Genomic DNA, 20,044 nt, shown 5'->3' with positions numbered 1-20,044 from the left:
TAAGTTTCTTTCATGAATTTACAATATATATTAAAATATATGATTGATACATTATTGTTTTCTATAAATATTTAATTCAATATGTACAATTTATCCAAAGTCGAAATCTTGCGGTATAATTTTCAACAGGTTAAAAATGTTTTTTGCGATGAATTGGATGTGGAGAGCCATCTTCCTGATTTTGGGAGTCAAAATAGCGTTGTAGGTTTTCTGTTTGTTATTCGTTCAATGTTTACATGGCATAATCTATGCTTCGCGCTACCGTTTGAAACAGGGAGAAAGTCTTTACTTTCTTGAGATCGGTTTTGCCAGACACCACGAAAAGTTTTGCAAATATCAAAAACGAACGTTGCAAAACAAATGAACACAATAAAAGTAAAACAAATGAATACAATAAAGGTAAGTAGACGGGGCGCCATAGTGACAATAACCATTTAGAGTAAAGGACGGCTCAGGTGCCACAAGACCCTGGGGACAAGGTTGGGAATTTATGTCCACTAAAAATTGAAAATATTTGAGCATTAAGATTAGAACTCATCAACCCCTTCAAAACGACTTTGGATTTTTTCCTCGACAAAAACGATGTTTAGTAAACAAAGTGGATATTGTGTTGAATGCTGTGTTGTCGCCAATTTTTGTGCTATTTTTTAAAAATTAGATGGACAACTTCAATTCATGCTTAAAATCCTATTTTAGCCAATCACTTGAGTAAATTTACTCCAAATTCTCTTAACTGTATTTAGTAGGATGAAATACAGTATTCTCTCCAATTAGATGACACCGTCGGTGCAAGATCAAAGTGTACGTTAATTGGAGGTGTCCGCTTTTTGGAATATTTTGAAATTTAAAAATAAAGCTGAGTTTTGTACGTGAAAGGGGTAATTTGGGTGATAATGCGTACAGGGTTGAACTTAGACACTCTCCATACCATAATCACTTAAGGTGACTATGGTAGGGGAATTCTGTAGCTTTCATGGACAAGAAAAGTTAATAAACTGAATCGAAGATTGAAGCTATAAAAAGGGAGCTAGATTGTAAAGTTTTAAAGTGTTTGAAATAAATATTCGAAAAACTATTCATTTTTCTTTATTTTTGTTTGCTAGGTCCTAATTTTTTTGGACTGCCTGGTAATTGGTAAGATCAAAAAGCAATATTTACTATTTTGTGCAAAAAATATTGTCTGCTAATTGAAATGTCCGCTAATTAACTGTCCGTTATTTAGAAAGCTTTTTTGTTTAAAAAACGGCCAGTGAAAAAAATTGTCTGCTAATCAGATGTATCCGCCTTGAACGTTTATTGAATTTTGAAATTTAGAAAATGTCTGATTTTTCGGTATTTTGCCAGTGCTTATTGGTAAAAAATGTGATTTTATTTATGCTTATCAGTGGCGTGTTTCATCGACCAACCATTTCTCATTGAATTTTTTTGGCAAGTCCTAGGGACAATCAAATTGTCAAATCGATCAAAAGAAGAACTCGCTAAATCAGGCCCGGCGCCCCGTTGGCCCCAACAATGGTCAGGCCAACTTTGATATTGAATAATTTAGCCCCTCCACTTTCAAAATTGCTCCGCCGGGCCTGTAAATACCTTTGCATACAAGTGTATACTTTATCAGTGAAACTAAAATTAAATATTTTTATCGACTGAAGATTTAGCAACTTTTTGTATTTGTTGGCGAAAACCTGGAAACAGAATGGCAAAAAATGCTATTCAGACAAGTAATGGTATTTTTCTGATTATAGAATCGCTGATAACGTGCAAGTAATTCAAGTTAATAAATGCTAAAACATGACCTTTAATCCTTTGTGAGAGTTTTCAAAATTGCTATGCAGTGAAATTTTGCCAAACTCTGATTTAAAGATTTTTTATTTATAAGACAAAAACTGATTCTCGTCAACAAGTTTTTTAATATAAATCTCGAGGTTTATCTCAAAGAGTTTTGGGGAACGAAAATGCGAAAATGCAATTTTTCCAAATTTCTTTCTTTGAAAATTTAGCATCAGGTTTTATCTCATATCAAGACTCCTATCGAGACGTTTATTCGCATCATTAATAATTTCACAAAAAATTTGAAGGTTTCACAGAGCCCTCATATAGCCCTCAAGAAATTAAATTCCCGCAAAATTAATTTTCGTTGTTTTAGCGAAATGTGAAAATTTATTTCAACTCCACAAAAAAAACACGTTATTTTTAGCTGTCTGCAACACACAGCTCAAGAAGTAACCAACATCTTACGCAGTTTAAATCAATCGAAATACTCCAGACATGTTCCGCCACCAAAAGAAGGTACATCAACATCTTTAAGTCTTACTTACCAAGAAATTCCTTGTCATGGTTTTTTATTATTATCAATAATTGCTTTTTAATATTTTTATTATTCCAGGTTTGAAGCCACTTAATGTTGGATTGGGAGTCTATCTAATCGAAATGGTTCCAATAAAACACAGAGTAGGTTTACAATAGTATTTCTCCGCATATAGTCGGAAGACTTTTTTTAAAGAGCTTATCCGTGGGGAAAGGGTCATATCCGCGGGAAAAGGGTATTTATCCGCGGGGAGAGGGGCTTATCGCACAACATAGTAGCTTTGGACACACATGTTTTCTTGTCGTAAAACAGTTCTGTAGTTTCTTCTACAATGGAATCTTCAGTTCATTGGGCTTGACTCAATTATACCCCCTGCGTTTAAGCACTTTGTGCCAAGTGTACGCTTTATCCAGGTTGGGTATTTTGTTGAAAATGTTTTTTCAGTCACTATAGTAATTGTTTATGAAGGCATAGCCGACGCCGAAAGTATTGCTCCTAAAATCTAGGAAAGCATTAGTTACAAGAGTCGATTGGTAGGTCGTATTTTTTTTTATCATGTCGCACTTGCACTTTTCGCGTGGGGAGGAAAACATATTGTAACGGAAGCAGAGGATCAACACGAAATTAATACCGACTGGAAATATTCCATCTATAAAAAAGATAAGCTTTTTGACACGAGTGAGTACAACGTCTAAATTCCTGAGAACAATAAAACCTTTTAATTTATTAGGTATATTTTAGGTATAGGCATTAGGTATATTGTTTTATTATATTTATCTCATAAAAACGAAACGAAGCATTGCGAAACAAAGTCAGTGACTGTTATGCATATCTTCCTAAATCCGAAAACAATAGTGTTTTAAAATAGAACCTTTTCCAACTGTTAAAGGTAAAATGTTGCGTTGCCGAAGAAAATCTACAACGGTTGAATTATTTTTGCTCCTGTAGAATGTCATACTGCAGAAATAATAACAATGAAGACAAGGATATAGTGGAATGCAACAAATGTCTGGAATGGTTCTACAGAAAATGCGAAGGCATGCCTCACTATGTTTTTGAAAGGAGTTATTGCAAAACTGGTTTTGTTCCATTTGCAATTGACTTCAACCTCACATTTATACTAACTGTTATTATTTGTTTATTTAATTTTAAAAACTAACTAATTATGTTAAGAAAAAAACAAAATTAATTTGCGTTTTTTTTCTATATCCCATATGACGCACGGGGCCGTATTAAGCAAAGAAAGCCTGAAATGTTAACGTATTTTCGAGTATTTTTGGCTGATTTGGATAACTGCTTTGCAGTGACCTTGATTTATTATTTTTTAGCACAATTTTGAACCTACCAATCGACTCTTGTAGCTAATGTTTTCCTAAAATCTATACTAAGTTACGTCGAAATTTTGTTGTTGTCATGTTATTATTTTTTGTTTAGTACTACGATCTTGTGGTGGATATACTTCTGGAATGGAAAGATTCACGTATGATGTTCAACTCTTCCATGACCACACCCATGGCACTTTCAGTGGAGACTGATGAATTCTTTTGGCAGCCTGACCTCTGGATTCTAGATGAAAGTAGTGGAAAATCAGCTTACCTGATTGATCAATATGTACGATTGTTTACTAACGGAAAAATACAGCTGATCAAAAGGTTGAAAAATATTTTTTGCTTTCTAGGAGTAAATTTTATATAGCAAAAGACAAATATCAAAAGATTTATAACATTCTGAAGACTTCATTTAGACTTAACTTGGTAATGTTTTGTCCGATGCGGTACTGGTACTTCCCATTTGACCATCAGAAATGTTTCGTGCGATTTGAATCATGTAAGTTCATACTTGCAAGTACTTACGGTACTTGCAAGTATAAAGTTATCAACCCACCAGAATGCTGAATTCGGTGTATCAGATTTATTTGCATTGTCGAATTAACCTGTTTAGCCGATCTAGCGCTTTTTTGAGATGAGGATGAAACGCGTACCCTGGGTCGACGTTGGGAAGGCCCGGAATTATTAAATTGTTGCTACTACCTTTAAAAAAAAATTCGTGCCAACTCAATTTGACTATTTTCAGTTAAATGGAAACATTGCCTTCAGAGTAATTGCGTGTAATCGCGATTCCTTCCTGTGTGAAAGTGAGCTACAAGCGCGTCAGTCCCTTTCTATACTTAGCTTTATAAAAATATTTAATTTGTTCTTTTAGACGCTTTTAATAACAAAATCATGTCTCTTAATTGGTTACCAATGGGCGTGGATCGTGATTTGTACGGCGTTCATACCACTGAATTCCATATCACTCTTAATAATCTAACAAAGAACTACATCAATGGAGGTCCAACGGGTAAGCAACTGAAGCTGAATAATAGATGTGACCGGATTCTAATTGCATCAGAGAACTATATGTACGACACAATATTTAGTCAATGTTTTGATATACAAATCTTACTTCGCTAACTAACCTCGTATTCAGTGTATTTTACCTTTTTGATCTGCTAACCTTCAATGTCAAAAAGGCAACGGCCTTAAAATTTGTTAATCAAGATTGTCATATTATTTTTTCATCATAGGCATATTTGACCAACTCATTTTCGCACTGGAGATAAAGAGACATTTTGGGTACTACTTAAGTCAAAGTTTTTTTCCTTTCAATCTCGTTGTGATACTAAGCATGACATCTTTCTGGATTGACCACAACTGTGTGCCGGCTCGAGTGTCTATTCCGTTAATTGTCGTGCTCACACTCTCCAAGCTGACAATCGACATTAAAGGTTTATTGCCGTTCTCGCGTTCCACTTTATTTGTCGAATATTACCTCAACTTTTCAGTCCTGTTTGTGTTAACTGTTCTCTTCGAATACTGCATTGTAGGATTGTCGAAAACGAAAGAGAAAGAGGTACGTTGCAAGCATTCGATTGAAGTATAATCGAAATTGTAATATTAAATAACTTTAAAAAAAACTTATTTTAGAACGAAATTGAAGAACGTGAAGAAGAAAAATCATTGTCCTCATTTATCGTCGTCGAAAAGGGAGGTTATTTAAAGACAGATTTTCTCGACATACCGACAATTTATGACGTTGCCCAACAAGAAAACCATGTTGTCCATCCGATCGATCAGAAATGTCGGCTTATCTATCCACTGATGTACGTGCTGTATAACGCGGCGTATTTTGTCACGTGTGCTATTTCGTACAGTGATGACTGATGTGACGTTAGCAAATACATGTTTTTTATAAGCATATCGGCATTTCAGGCTCAGATAGGAGAATTTTTTAACTATACGCTAAACATATTGCTCAGCCATGACTCCTTCTCATGTGTGCTTTTTTATTGGTATTTTAACTAGAAAGTCTTAGTTACACCACTACAATGACTTGTTTTTTGTGAACACCAAAACTTGTAGTATCTACAGTACTTATATTTATTATTATTAAGTATAAAATTTAATAAATACAATTTACAATTATAAAAGCTAGCTACTAATTGTTATAATGGCGGAATTTTCGGAAAAGGTTCGTGATCGTTGTAACACGCGTAAAAAACGCGCTCAACAGTCTCTCTGGCGATGTCTTCAGGTATATCTTTTATACACATCATGTGTTTTACTGCTCTTTCTCGAACGCATTCCTATGAAAAAAAACACAGAAATAAAAATTAATTAATGTTTGTTTAGAAATATATATAGAGAGATTTTGTTGACTAAGTTTAACCTGTTTCTGCGCTTTCCATCCAAATCTGAAACGTAAAAAGTTTTCTTTCCAGAAGAAACAATCTCCCGATAAATTCGCGACACGTATCTAAACACACAAATGTTTGCATCCATTATGACTATGTAATTATAAAATCGTAATTTCCCGCCCAATTTTGTGTCGTCACACCCCTTGAATTTATGAAAAAATGAAATTCACCTGACAAGATTTGAAGTGGATGAATAAAACAAGTTTTAGAAATTCGCTTTAATTTTTCTGAATTGATTTTTAAGTAGTCTTTTACACGGATTTATCCGAAATAAGACTTCAAACCGCACAGAAATTTCGTTTGAAGGCTATCTTAGAACATTGCTGTTTTCTTCAGTAAGCCACTTCAGGCTCCCTGTTGCCTACAAGTTGCTTCATTTGTTGAAAAATTCAAGTCTCATGTTGTTTACAAGATGTTACTTATAAAAAAGCGTAAAAAGTGTAATTCATATTTTCATTAACATAAGATTCTAACATAAGAATCTCAAACAAACTTTTGTTGTTAACTGAAAGTAAACGAAGCAAATCTTACAGAAGTACATGCCAAATGATCAAGATTGTCTTTATCAAACTTCACTCGGCAAACATCGTAAGCATGTATCAGCTCATGTGTTAAAACATCGTCCATAAATTTTTGGTTTAGCAAATTATTTTCGCATACAACCACCTGAAAATAAAAACACACTTTATTAGTCAATAAAGCGTCTTGTAAAAAACTTCAAAATGGTGTAGTCTGAAATACAAAGAGATGAAAAAAACAAACAAAGACTTTATTCTGGTTATTTTTCAAATTGCGAAATAAGATTACATAAAAGTACGTATTTTCTAAAAAATAAATAAAATAATAAACTTAAAAGACGCAAAAAATTACCAAACACCTTTTCCGAGTTGAAGGTACAGATGTTTAAGCCTAACGCATAAAAATCGCACTATTCAAACCTACCACTTGAGTACGAAACAGGGTGCGTCCGTTTTGTTTTTCCGAATCTATATCGAAAATTTGCTTTTCGTGTTTTTTCATTGTACCTTTTTAAACTTTCCACTTTAATAATATCTTAACAATTTATTTGTTTTGTTTTTTTTTAAAAAAAAATAAGGCACCATGAAATAGGCGGTGTTTTTAAATTTACTGGCTTACACGAAAACCGATTAAAGTGACGAAAATAAGCTATGACAGAACGGAGGAGTGCGCACACACAAGAAAAGCAACCGAAACATTTCGTATTTCTTTTTCATCAAAAATATATATTGGGTTACTTCAAACTGTGAAATTAAATAGCTGCTTAATAATTTATAAAAATTCTGACAGTGAAAGATTGTTACCGAAATATCGAGGTATTCATTGATGTATTATTTATCCCTCATTCATGCGTGTATGTATTTATGTGTATTTTCGAACATTTGACATACAACAACGAAACATAAAATACGTGACTTTACGAACATGCAAAGAAAATGTGCGATAATCTACTACTCTATCATATTTTTTAGCTTGCTGTCAATGCAAGTGTTACTGCTGTATTTCCAATTTTCAAAACCTACAAACAAAAACACGCGACATATTATGCAACCTCATCTACGGTGCGTTGATAGAAAAGCTTCACAGAAGATGAAGAGAAAGGTTCCCGATACATGCATCAACAAAGCAGGCCAGAAACGAAATGCCTTTGTATTTTATATAACTAAATCCGTCCCTGGATACGAGTGTTATTTATATGTACTTCTTCATCAACTACAAGCAGTTTACCCTCGAGAATGCAACGTTGATTTTGTGATCCTTCACGAAGCTGGATATCAATTTAAAAACGCTATCAAAGAATTTAAAAACATCAAACTTCGAGCAGTGAAAAGTTTACATTATTCCAAAGCTGACTGGTACTATACCAATTGTTACATCAAACTAGAAGCATTTTCACTCTACCATACCTACGACCGCATAGTTTTTTTCGATGTTGATGGCCTATTCATGAAAAACCCGTATCCTTTATTTCAGTTAGACCTTTCTCCATTTGAAGTGGGCGCATCATACTGCAATTGGTTTTACCCAGAGAAATGGCTAACATCCAGCATATTCGTAGCTGATCTTAGTATTAAATTATATAAAAAGATAAGCAAAGTTTACTCGATGGACTTAAACACTTTATACCCGAACCGTAAAAGGATATTAGACATGGAAATTTTTAACTGGATTTTTCAAGAAGGTAAGAAATTAAAGACATACTCAGACTTGATAAATATGGACAGTCATTACATTGACCCCGACTACAACAAGTTTTACAATGCCAGCAAAGTTCCATACTATGTACATTTTAGTCACATTAAACCTCACTACAACAAGAGAAGTTCGGCTTGCATTGACAGAACAAAAGTGAAAGCTAAGCCTGAATTTTATCAAATACACAGAGATTTCTGGATATATTATTACATGTATTGCTAGCGAAAGTAGCCTATTAAAAAAGACACATATTTAAAAAAATAGCATATTGTCCTTCTTTTTTCCGCCTCGTTATATTATTACTAGTCGATAAAGCCCGTGGAGAAATCCACTTAGGCAAAAGGTCAATAAAAAAAGTTGTTTTAAAAGTTTTGCTGACGTCAGCAGTGCAGTGCAGATATAAAAAATTCACAAAATTGGATTATTCTTTGTCTGTAATGTGTAGAAGTTGAAACGCTGATCAAAATAATGTACAGGATCATATGTTCTCGACAAGCGCCTAAGGAGATATAGCTTATTAAGAGGCAGCAATTGGAGTTTCTATTGCGTACAGTGGCGCATGGCTTTGTGGTTACGGATTTCGCTTCGTAATCACAAGGTCCGTGGTTTGGTCCACAGCGCGGGTATGTTTAGCAAGTACTAAAGCATAAGTTTCAAGAAGAATTTAGAATGAAAATTTCATAAAATTTCAAATAAAAACGTACTCAAAAAAGATATATCTTAAATTCTATAAAAACATGAATTGGAAATAATACATAGTGTTTTTAATTTGATTTTAAAGTTACACGGTCTCCTAAGGTTTTTAATTATAAATAATAAGGAAACTCACCACTTTTTTGTCGATATCAAATGCTGCGTATAATTTCGGATTACATGGTTCGCACACAATATTTTTCTCCTCAAATCCCATATCACTAAAAAACATTAAAAAAACATTACAATACTGTTTACCCATGGTAAAAATCCTCATATACAGTTGTTGTTTTTTTTACAATACAATTTATAAATTGTTCTTCTACGACTTACCAACCAAGTTTTTTTAAGCCATCTAACAACACTTTAACGTATTTCCCTAAAATAACGAACAACAAACTTCAATCAAATGTATCACCTGGATCATCCTAAGCAGCTTTGATTATTCTGCAAGACTAAATAAAGAACAATTTATTTGCACCAACATAATTGGCAACTTGGTTAAAATTTGTATTTCATAAAGTATACCTTATACATATATATTATACAGCGTTTTATGTTAATCTCAGCTAGATTAATGGGCACAAAAGTAACTGTTAGCTTTTGTTCATGCCATGGTTTCAAAAAGGCAGATGGTAAAAGCAAATTGGAAAACATTTAAAGTTTTTATGGACCCTGTAAAACTGTCAGGGCCAACTGTAGATTAACCCATTTTAACAAAAATAAGCTATACAGCTAACTCCAAGTAACTCAAACATCCAAGGAAGCAAGGAAAATAGTTTGACATAACGAATGTTCATGTTAAATGAAGCTCCGGTTAAGTCGAATTTAGTCTAAATTGAAATTATAATTTGAGTTAAAGCACGTTAGTTACCAGAAAAAAGGTGCAATCTTGGCAATGAAAAAGGCATGCAAGTCCCTTGTAAATTGAATTTTCTTTGTCAAACAACATTATTTATATTACATCAGAAGTTATTAAAAACTAAAAAAAAAAAAAAAATCTGACATTTCTGGTATTCAATTTCCTTTTTCCCAATTAAAAAGTTCAATTTATTCGAAGAAACCCAAATGGAGCTAAATGAATATGGTAATTGTGGTGACTTCAGTAAACCTTCTAGCTGGCCTGTAGAATGATAGGTACCACTGACTCTGGCCTAGTAATGTACCTTAAATAAGGTCTGAGAATAAGGCACTTTTGATCCAGTAAACAGGTAGCCATGTTGGATGGTATTTGCTTAGAGTATTGTCTCAGTTGTCCCATGTCAACATGCCTTGCTTTGTCTCACTTATTGAAACAAGGTAAAAAATTCAGACACACGAGTCAGTCTAATGTTAGCCATAAAGAACTGAGGTTGTTGGAGACTGAAGCTCCTCAGATTTTAAGCTATTGATCAACAAGTATGTATCTATCGCCCAGTAAATAACCATGCTGCTCATCCACACCACAGTCTGTTAAGCAATTATTTGACACGCATGTATTCTTAACAGAGCCTCGTATGCGCACAGCTGAGCAGTGGGTCTCTATGGGCAAGGAAGCATTTCTCCTATTAGCAAACTCATTCAACATTCACACTAGAGGGAAATCTCTTTTGAATATTGTTGAGCATTTGATGGCTTATTTTAATAGTGAAATGCGAATTAAAGATGGTGGCCTTCCCCAGCAACACGTGGTAACGAATTATCCTCGGATGATGCCGACATCAGCAATGCTTCTGGTGAGGAAAATCCTTTGCTGCACAAAACCATACCTTCAAAAGTTCAGAAAGCCTCGAATAAACGAGTCGTGTTGAAACGCAACAATAAAACTTTTGACAATTTAAAAACGGACTATTTGATTTTGTCCACACAGAAATTTGTAGCCAAGTAGAGGTTAACCAAGTTAATAATTTGAATTTACTTGAACCAAACTACATCATTGGGGAACGCCATCTTTGTTTCCACACTCTTGTGTTCGGCCTGCCAGCTTTTTGGACCCAGTTATTGATCAAGATGGCGCGAATGTTGCTGCAGGTGTTCAGCCTACAGATGAAACTGTGCGCATTGAGGCCCCTTTGTTGTCTTCCCACATCCTACTGGCCCAATATTCTGTAACTTCGCTCCCTGCAGTACCTAAGACTGTTTTGGATAAAATCAAGCGTTTGGAGTATGTTAATTTAAAACAACTCCTCCCACCATCCTTAAATTTGTTGTTCGTCCCAATGTACAAACTACAGATGGCGTCCCATGACTCTTGTTAAGTAGGAATGTCTGGGGTAGGTCGAAGATTAGGGACTTTGCCTCTTGGTGCCTGGCATGGAGTAACTATTTATCTCTTTTATTTTTGTCCTCATCTTGCCACACAGTTGGTCACCTATCACACTCTAGTCACCCAGTTTGGGAACCAATACGTCTTCTCTGCTGTGTGCCTTTGATAAATTGCATAGGCTGCAGTTAGCTAATGATTCTTTGTGCCGGCTCCCTTGTTACCCAAGTCGTGTGCTTCTTTCAACCCTGCATCAAAATATACTTTGTATGCATGTTTTAATTGTGGTCAGCGAGGACATTTTGCTGGTTTCCCAGTATAGGTGGTTTTGGCCCAGAGTCTTAGAGTGCTTCCCAGTTGCTAGACTAGGTCGTGTGGTTACGTACACACTTTGTCATAATATGGATTTTATATATGTCAAATATTTGACCTTGTGTTTATTTTGGCTATAGTCTCTTATTTGCTTTTTATAGCTATCATAAATTAGTTTGTACATGTATCTAGGCTTCTTTGTATGTATGGATGTTGGTGACACATATAAGCCGGTACTCCTAATGACTGACTTTTTCCTACAAAATATGCACACTAATTTGGGAATGTCAGGCTTCTTACGTCAGCTATAAAAAATTTGGACAGATGCGTGTGTGAGGCTTGTGTATCTTATTATTACTTGATATTATTATCACTTATTATCATTACGGTGAGGCACACACTTTTATAAATCCTCATAATAATATTATGTGGTAACACATGCTGGACCAATACTGATAAGTTAATAATTAGTAGTAATAGATTAATGAATGTATTAGTAGTGCAATGTACCTCATGAATGGAGAAAATGATGCATGAAGAGATTGGATTAATGCCTTGGAAACCATTCACAATATAGGACATGAGGACATAATATTGTGAAGGGCAACCATAACCATGCCTACTTCCATTATTTTATTACCCGGCATCCTGATCCATTCCCCAAATTTACAAATTGCGTTCCATGCGAATGATGTTATATGCATGTGTTGCATGTGAATGATGTTGTATGCATAAAATTGTGTTATAATACAATATTCTCTATTAATGAATGTGTTTTTACTGAGTTACCAAGACAATAATGGGTCGTAATAATGAAAGTTCGAGTAATTCGAGGTTTGAGTTAACCCAATTTTTTTATCAGAAAGTATTAACGAAAGTTCAAGGAATCCAAGAAAATGAAACAAGATAACAAAAGTTTGAGTTATCCAGTGTTCGAGTAAACTGTAGTTTAATTATAACTGTAGTTTTTCATATACAGACCATGGGTGTAAAATTGCAGACCAGATTTTAAATACATTTGGATAAATACTGAGGTGTCTCCAACCGAAAAATTTGCTGTTTTGCTGAGTACATCCGATAATTATTAATTGGAACACTCTCCATCTGTTTTAATATTACTAGCCCGTGAAACAATCAATGGGTTTGCCCGTTCTCTTTATATTGCATTGCGTGCGTCTCGCTACTTGCGGTACCATTTTGCATGACAGGCAGACGCATACAGGTATTATAAAATAGATGGTCTCTCTCCGTCTTAGTTTTTGAATTATTAATGTGTGCACTCTAGTGCAGTCAAATTGTTTATTCAAGTCTCAAACCCAATCAAAAACACTACTCTGGTGTATTTTAGGTTGCCTCAGTAATAAAATTTTTGTCTCAAAAAATATCTATCTCTTTAATAATAGCCGTATTTTGTCTTTATGTCCGCAAGAGCCGCGTTCCGTAGCGGAACCATGAAACTTTTATAATGCGCACCAATACCAAATGCGATATATTTGTCCACTTTGTTGCGACAGGTGAATTTAAAGGATGGGCAAACCCGTTGATTTTTCCACAGGCTAACGACTAGTTGTTATATATCATTGGAAAGAGCACAAAAAATGCAACAAATTTCATGTAGGAATATATGTCTGACAAAATATTGGTAACAATATACTTACAAGCTTTTGAAGAATTTTGTAATACAGGGGTTCACTTTTTTTTTCAAGTTTTAGTTACTTTATGACTTGATTAATGAATGTTAAGTCTCATTTAAAAACCATACGATTTCACTGATACAGTTTTTTATTCTAACTTTTTTTCATGTGAAAGAATGAAACTGCTTGAAAAGATTAAGGAGCACAAAATAGTTTCTTCTTCATTGTCGCTCATTATATTACATCGTTTATGTATACAAAAATATCAATTTAAGAATTGAATAATTATTGACCTAAAATTTTTGCATGTATATTTTTTCCACAATATTCCACAACATTGTCTAATACGTATTAGGCAATGTTGACAATGCTGAATAGAGAATGTATAAAAGAAGAATGAAGTTTTGAAATTACGATCAACTAGTAAATTTTATTTCATATATAACAACATCGAAATTCACAAATGATACCGGGTTTTCGTTTTGCAATACAAAATACAAGTAAAACACACATTCAGCACATTATTTGTCTTTGAAATTAACTTTGAATTCCCGCACATATTGTATCAATCAAGTGATCCTGGTTAGAATATAAGGGATTCTGACAATTTTTAGTCAGAGACAACTTAACATAATCCAAATGTTTTTAAATTTGGTTGCAAAGAGAAAGTTAGGAGCCACATGCACAGAAGTGTTAAGAGCCAATTTCTGTAAGAACCAGGCAATTTTGGGGAGTTTTGATGGTAATTAATTTTGTTTTCCTTTATTTTTCTATATTTCATAGTATCCATAAAGTAAAGCATATTCCCAAAATTTTGGGATCCAAAAATTTATAATGGCGGATTTACAGCTATTTAAAGTTTTTGGTAGTTTTTGCACAAGTAGAATATAAATATTTCATGTTGGAAATAAGATCACATGGGTTTCTTTTTATTATCTTAAAGTATTTTATTGAAAGCTTCAAAAATTATAGAAAAACCAATGTGACCTTAATTGCGGTTTCTATAATGGCTGCCAGATTTCTATTGGACTTCCGAAGTTGTATTCCGAAGAGACATAGACATCCGACATGTTCACATAGACATCCGACAGGCTCCACCGTTGTTTGGTATCATAGCGCATATGCATGCAACCTTGTTAGTTTAGAAAAGATGGTGTCTTACAATACACATGCGTTTTGATTTTCCCAAGATTTCCATGCTTAATTAGGGATATGACAGGACTTTAGCCTTTCAAACTATATAATTTTTATTTTTTTACTTGTAGATCACATGGGTTTTATTATAGTTTCTTAAAGTACACATTGTGGGCTATCAGAAGCAATTTTAAAAAAATTTAAAAGGGCAGAAGAAAAGTGCCAAACTGCAAAGGAGAAGTGTGAGAATACAGTAGGGAACTGCTTGGATCATAGAGGAGAAGTGTTTTTAATTTGGAAGTTCGTTGTATTTTTGAGCAATACAAAACCTTCGTTCAAAAGTAGCTCACCCAACAACAATGAAATGAGTCGACTAGATAGGAATTTCTTTTCTATCTCTTCACTTGATGCCTGCAATAGAGTTTCTGAAAGCCAGCTCACTCTCCAATTAAAATTAATGGCTTTATCAAAACTTAAGCCAAGCAGGCACAAGTATTTCTATTTTTTAATCCTCTTGTCAGGGGACATCTGCCTCAACCCAGGTCCTGTTAAGTATCCCTGTTCTTCATGCTTAAAACCTGTGGCAAAAACACACAAAGCACTTTCTTGTGACAAGTGTGGATTATGGGCTCATAAAAAATGTGAGCGTATTTCTGATAAAAAATATCAACAATTTATGAAGACTCCTGAAGATAAACTGTTTTTCGTTTGCAGTCCCTGTCTTTCTCGTAATTTGCCCTTTGCTAATGAGGAGTCATTTGGTGACGAAATTCCGGACAACATCAATATTACTATTGATGAAAACTTTGATTTTGAGGCAATCAGAAATGGGAAGGGCTTAAAAATGGCCCATCTCAACATTAATGGTCTGTCATCCAAACTAGACTATGTTAAACTTCTGCTACATCAAACAAAACTTGATGTATTCTCCATCTGTGAAACCAAAATTGATGACACCATCACTGACAATGACGTTAAAATTGATGGCTATGTTTGTTATAGGAATGATCGGAATAGACGAGGTGGGGGTGTTCTAATTTTTGTTAATGAAAACTTGGATAGCCACCTTTTGAAACACCTTTACTTCGAAAATGTTGAATCACTATGGGTGAAAGTGTGCCTGAAAAAAACTAAACCTATTTACGTGTGTGGGGTTTACAGGCCACCTGGAGGTAGTGATTTGCAGAGTACCGAAAACCTGTGTACTCATTTTAAACAGTGTTTTAACAAGCTCCCAGAAGAGAAAGAAGTTTTTATCTTGGGAGATTTTAACTGTAACATGCTTTCAAAATATGCTCTTTCCTCCAAAATAAAGGAATTATGCTCCACTCTTTTCCTAAAACAACATATTACGGAGCCAACTCGTGTTACTGAAAATAGTAGCACTCTTATAGACTTGATACTTTCTAACAGTTCTTGTATTTCTAAAACTGGTGTCATGGATTTAGGCATCAGTGATCACAATTTAGTTTATGTGATCAGAAAATTCAAAAGGCCAAAATTTGAACCTAAAACATGCAAGGTTCGTAGCTACAAGAACTTCAGTGAAGAGGCTTTTCTGAAGGACCTCAGGAATTTAGACTGGTCATATTTTAATAATTATGATGACCTTGATAAAGCATGTGAGAAACTGAATAAAAATGTTAAAACAGTGGCTGACAAACATGCCCCTTTCAAAACACATAGATTTTCTGGCCGTGTTGAGGCATGGGTCACTGATGAATTAATAATAGCCATCAAAGAAAGAGACTTCTTGAAACGGAAAGCATCAAAAACAAAATCCATCATAGACTGGGAAGCTTTCAAACAAAAAAGGAACCAGGTAATAGGTCTCAAAAATCGACTCAAAAACGAGTACTATAATGACGTTTTGCAGGACTTTCAAAAACGGCCAAAACAACTTTGGAAAACCCTAAAAAAACTGGTTCCTGATAAGTCAGGCAATACTACCTCGATAAAACGAGTAGTCCAAAACGATGGTACAGAAACTTCTCACCCAAAAGAAATTTCCAACACATTCAATTCATTTTTTGTCAGTGTTGGTGCCAAACTAGCCTCTAAATTTTCTTCTGACACTACTAATGTTAATCCACCTGTTAGCGGACACGACTTTCGGTGGGCTCGTATTGAGACCAAAAGTGTCGAAAAAATAATTAGATCACTAAAACTTAATAAAGCTACAGGCTTGGACGGAATTGGTTCACGACTGCTAAAAGCAGGTTCGTCAGTTTTAAGTATTTATTTATCAAGTCTTTTCAACAAATCTTTATTTACTGGTTATGTACCTAAATGTTGGAAGACTAAAAGGGTCTCGCCTATTTTTAAAAGTAACAATAAAACAGATCCTACTAATTATCGGCCTATCTCCATTTTGCCAATTCCTATGAAAATTTTTGAAAAGTTAGTGCATGAGCAAATGACTCATTTTATTTCTGAGCACAACTTCCTGAATGACAGACAGTCCGGATTTCGAAAACTCTTTTCCACAGAAACTGCAGTAGTCGATGTCTCTGATTTTATTCTTACTGAGCTCGACCAACATAACTTTGTTTGTGCTGTGCTCATTGACCTTAAAAAAGCTTTTGACACTGTTGATCATAAAATTTTGTTAAAAAAACTATGGTGTTTTGGCATCAGAGATGCTGCCTTTGACTGGTTCGAGTCCTACTTAACGGACCGAATGCAGCTGACTCTTGTAAACGACACAGGATCAGATCTGCTTCATGAAGACGCTTTTGGGGTGCCGCAGGGATCTGTGTTGGGGCCCCTGCTCTTTCTTTTGTATATTGATGACTTAAAATCTGTCATCAATTCAAACTACCACCATCTATATGCGGATGATACAATAATTATTTCGTCTCATAAAAACTTGGATACCCTTGTCTCCCAGGTCGAGTTAGAACTTTCGCAAGTCGACCTCTGGCTGAATAATAACAAAATGACTATTAATACGGACAAAACTGAAACAATCTTTTTCGGCAACCACAGCCAGTTAAAAAAAGTTGAGAACAAAACTATCAACTATATGGGTATTCCTTTGAAGAGGAGCGAAAAAGTTAAATATCTTGGGGTAACATTTGACCAAAAAATGCAATGGGAAAAGCACATTAATGACATAAATAGAAAAATACTAATTAAATATTCTAAAATTAGAACCATTGCATCCTGTTTAACACCTCACACAAAAAACCTTTTAATTAATGCACTTGTCATGCCATATTTCAACTACTGCTCCTCGGCATGGGCTTGTGCCACCCAAGGTAGATTGGGAAAACTAGAAAAACGATTAAAATGTGTCCGTACTTTTCTTGGGAAAGAGAGGGAATATTCAATGAATAATTTACTCATCAAAAACGATGCCATATTAGTTTTCAAAGCCATGAATCACATTGCTCCTGATTACATGCGCTCAAAATTCCTTTTGACAAAAAACTGTCATAATCATCAAACAAGAGGAGCTTCAAAAAACAGGTTCACACTTCCCTTGGTCAACACGGAATTTGGCAAAAAAGCCTTCCCATTTAGAGCTGCAAAAGTGTGGAATAATCTTCCAGACCAAGTGACCTGTGATGGAAGTCTGCTTTTGTTTAAGACTTCCATCTCTAATGTATTTGGCAAATTCTAATGGAGATCACTTTTGAATTTTTTAATTTTTGTTTTTTATTCTTTTTCTTTTCAATTTTCACAGATTATAAATGTTACTATGTTTGATTGAGCTGAGGCAGTCTAAGGTTTATCATTTTTTGTTTCTTTTTTGTTCTAGTGGCCCCCAGTGGAAACAATCCACTAACTATAGGTTTTTGTGATTTTCTGGGCTAGCCACTTTAAATATTTATTATTATTATTATTATTATTATTAAGAGAAGTTAGCCATAGGGGCCATTAAAAAACGTGACCACGCTAGTATTTTTTGCTGATTGGATTGTAATTCGCAGTTTGCTATGAGTTGGATTTGGATTTTAGGGAATTGCTCTGACGTTGGAGAGAAACTGAATTTGATAACCTTGAAGAAAGTTTAGTTAACTAGGCTACTACGAGATTTATCGTCAAATGAAAAAAAAAGAAACGTTAAACCTAAAACCCACCTTTAGAGCTACCCACAAACGTTAGCTAAATTTATTGACGTTTCTCAAGGCCCCTTACCTTTACAGCATGATCTTTCCAACATCTTTTCACATTTTGCGTGAGAACGTAATGTTTGGGTATTTTGTGTTGAACGGTGCAATAAGCCATTTTCGTCAAAATGAGTAACGGTTGGGTTCTCTGGCGCACATGTGGACTCGGCCATTTCGAAAACGAAAGCCGACTTTGGAAAGAACCAATATGGCGCGGTATATTTTTAAACAGAAAGTTTAAACAGAAAGTATTAAAAAGCGGTTCCGCGCGCCATAAACCTAACTACACGGGCCGTTTATTTACAAACTGGCCGTCAAAGGAACATGTCGAATTAATCTACTACATCCTGAAAGGAAAGGAAAATGTTTGATGCCTAGTCTAGCTAACGAATTTATGAATCGCTAGTAGGATTACCCATGTATTTACTATCTTTTAAGATTAGGGAATTGACGGATCTGCAAATTAGGACTAATTTGTGGATTAAATCACCCAGCGCCTATTAGGACGAATTAGTTTTTGGAAAGGTGATTATAGCTATGTAGTTCAACCTCTTTAGATCAAAACCGAGCTGCCAAATTTATTAATTTGCCATTCAGTCTGTAATTATGCAATTTAGAAGATAGTTCAGAAGCTCCCTCAATTTTTCAGTCTATAAAGTTTCTTTAACACCTATTTTAGCTATTTTTTACATCAGTGATGCAAGCTACGCAAAGATGGCAAAAAAAAAAATGACTTAATTCACCAAAATTATGAATCCCTTTGGCTAAGTTTAGATGCATTACAAAATTTTTGTTTATTGATGTCAACTCTGCAGAGTTTTTTATTTTTGAAACAAAATGCCTCCAATCCATTTCTCTTATCATCAAAAGCGTTTAGTTTTGACTTTGATCAGAGTTTTATATTTTAATAGGTGGTTATGTTTTTATGAAGCTTAAGGAGATGTTTATTACCCAAATAAATCTTCAATATTTTGTTAATTAAGGCAGTAGATGCTTACTTAGCAGCTTTCCTGATTGTATAGCTAGGTGCTTTTTTAATGTGGCAGGTTTGGTCTCACTGGAAATGACAAGCTTTTTTATTTAATGACTTTTGGTGTTTGATGTGGTTGCTGTACCAGCTTCCTAAATCTTTTCCATGTCCATTGTTCTCGATACAAAATCAAAATATTACGTCACACTAAAACTCATTGAGCAAAAAACAGCCTATACTTTAAATCAGAAAAAATTCTGGGAAAAAAGTTCACTCCAAAAGTATCAACAAAAATTTCCCGAACTTAACCTCTGGGTGCCATATCTTTATTTTGTTTTAAAGGCACGTAATCACCACTCATGTTGGCAAACTTCCCTATAGGAGATCCCTATTTTGTTAAAGATATAAATGATAAAACAAAATCCTGAAAATTTTAGATCAGAACATATTTAATTGTTTTACTAGAATCACAAGCTCACCCTAATTTCTCTTTGCCTACATAGCCACCATTGCAATTTATTTCACGATTCACACTATCATAAACGCACAGCAAAATTGGCCATGTGCGAAATTTAATCAATGAGGGAGAACATGGGTAGCTCCATTTTCATCAAAATGCTTTTTATTAATATATCAACAAAGTTCCGACTATGATAAATCGATCAAGATTTCTGTGCTATTCTATATGA

At 34.5% G+C, this 20,044-nt stretch overlaps 2 protein-coding genes across 2 annotated transcripts; one reads left to right on the top strand and one right to left on the bottom strand.

The window, feature by feature from the left end:
• Positions 1 to 123: 123 nt before the first annotated feature.
• LOC130655451 (gamma-aminobutyric acid receptor subunit beta-like) lies at positions 124 to 5,762 on the top strand. The gene is made up of 8 exons (XM_057458209.1): positions 124 to 201; positions 2,195 to 2,286; positions 2,384 to 2,448; positions 3,740 to 3,957; positions 4,050 to 4,132; positions 4,508 to 4,645; positions 4,872 to 5,197; positions 5,272 to 5,762. The coding sequence occupies exons 1-8, from the start codon at positions 137 to 139 to the stop codon at positions 5,506 to 5,508; spliced, it is 1,224 nt and encodes a 407-aa protein (XP_057314192.1). The 5' UTR covers positions 124 to 136; the 3' UTR covers positions 5,509 to 5,762.
• LOC130655452 (mitochondrial inner membrane protease ATP23 homolog) lies at positions 5,711 to 18,608 on the bottom strand. The gene is made up of 6 exons (XM_057458210.1): positions 18,414 to 18,608; positions 9,282 to 9,327; positions 9,085 to 9,169; positions 6,573 to 6,707; positions 6,014 to 6,100; positions 5,711 to 5,930 (listed from the first exon to the last, which is right to left on the bottom strand). Exons 1-6 carry the CDS (start codon positions 18,556 to 18,558, stop codon positions 5,790 to 5,792), a joined length of 639 nt encoding a protein of 212 aa, XP_057314193.1. The 5' UTR covers positions 18,559 to 18,608; the 3' UTR covers positions 5,711 to 5,789.
• Positions 18,609 to 20,044: the final 1,436 nt, after the last annotated feature.

This window comes from Hydractinia symbiolongicarpus, chromosome 8 (assembly GCF_029227915.1).
Source record: "Hydractinia symbiolongicarpus strain clone_291-10 chromosome 8, HSymV2.1, whole genome shotgun sequence".
NCBI lineage: Eukaryota > Metazoa > Cnidaria > Hydrozoa > Anthoathecata > Hydractiniidae > Hydractinia > Hydractinia symbiolongicarpus.
This window is presented reverse-complemented; position numbering and strand designations above follow the sequence as displayed.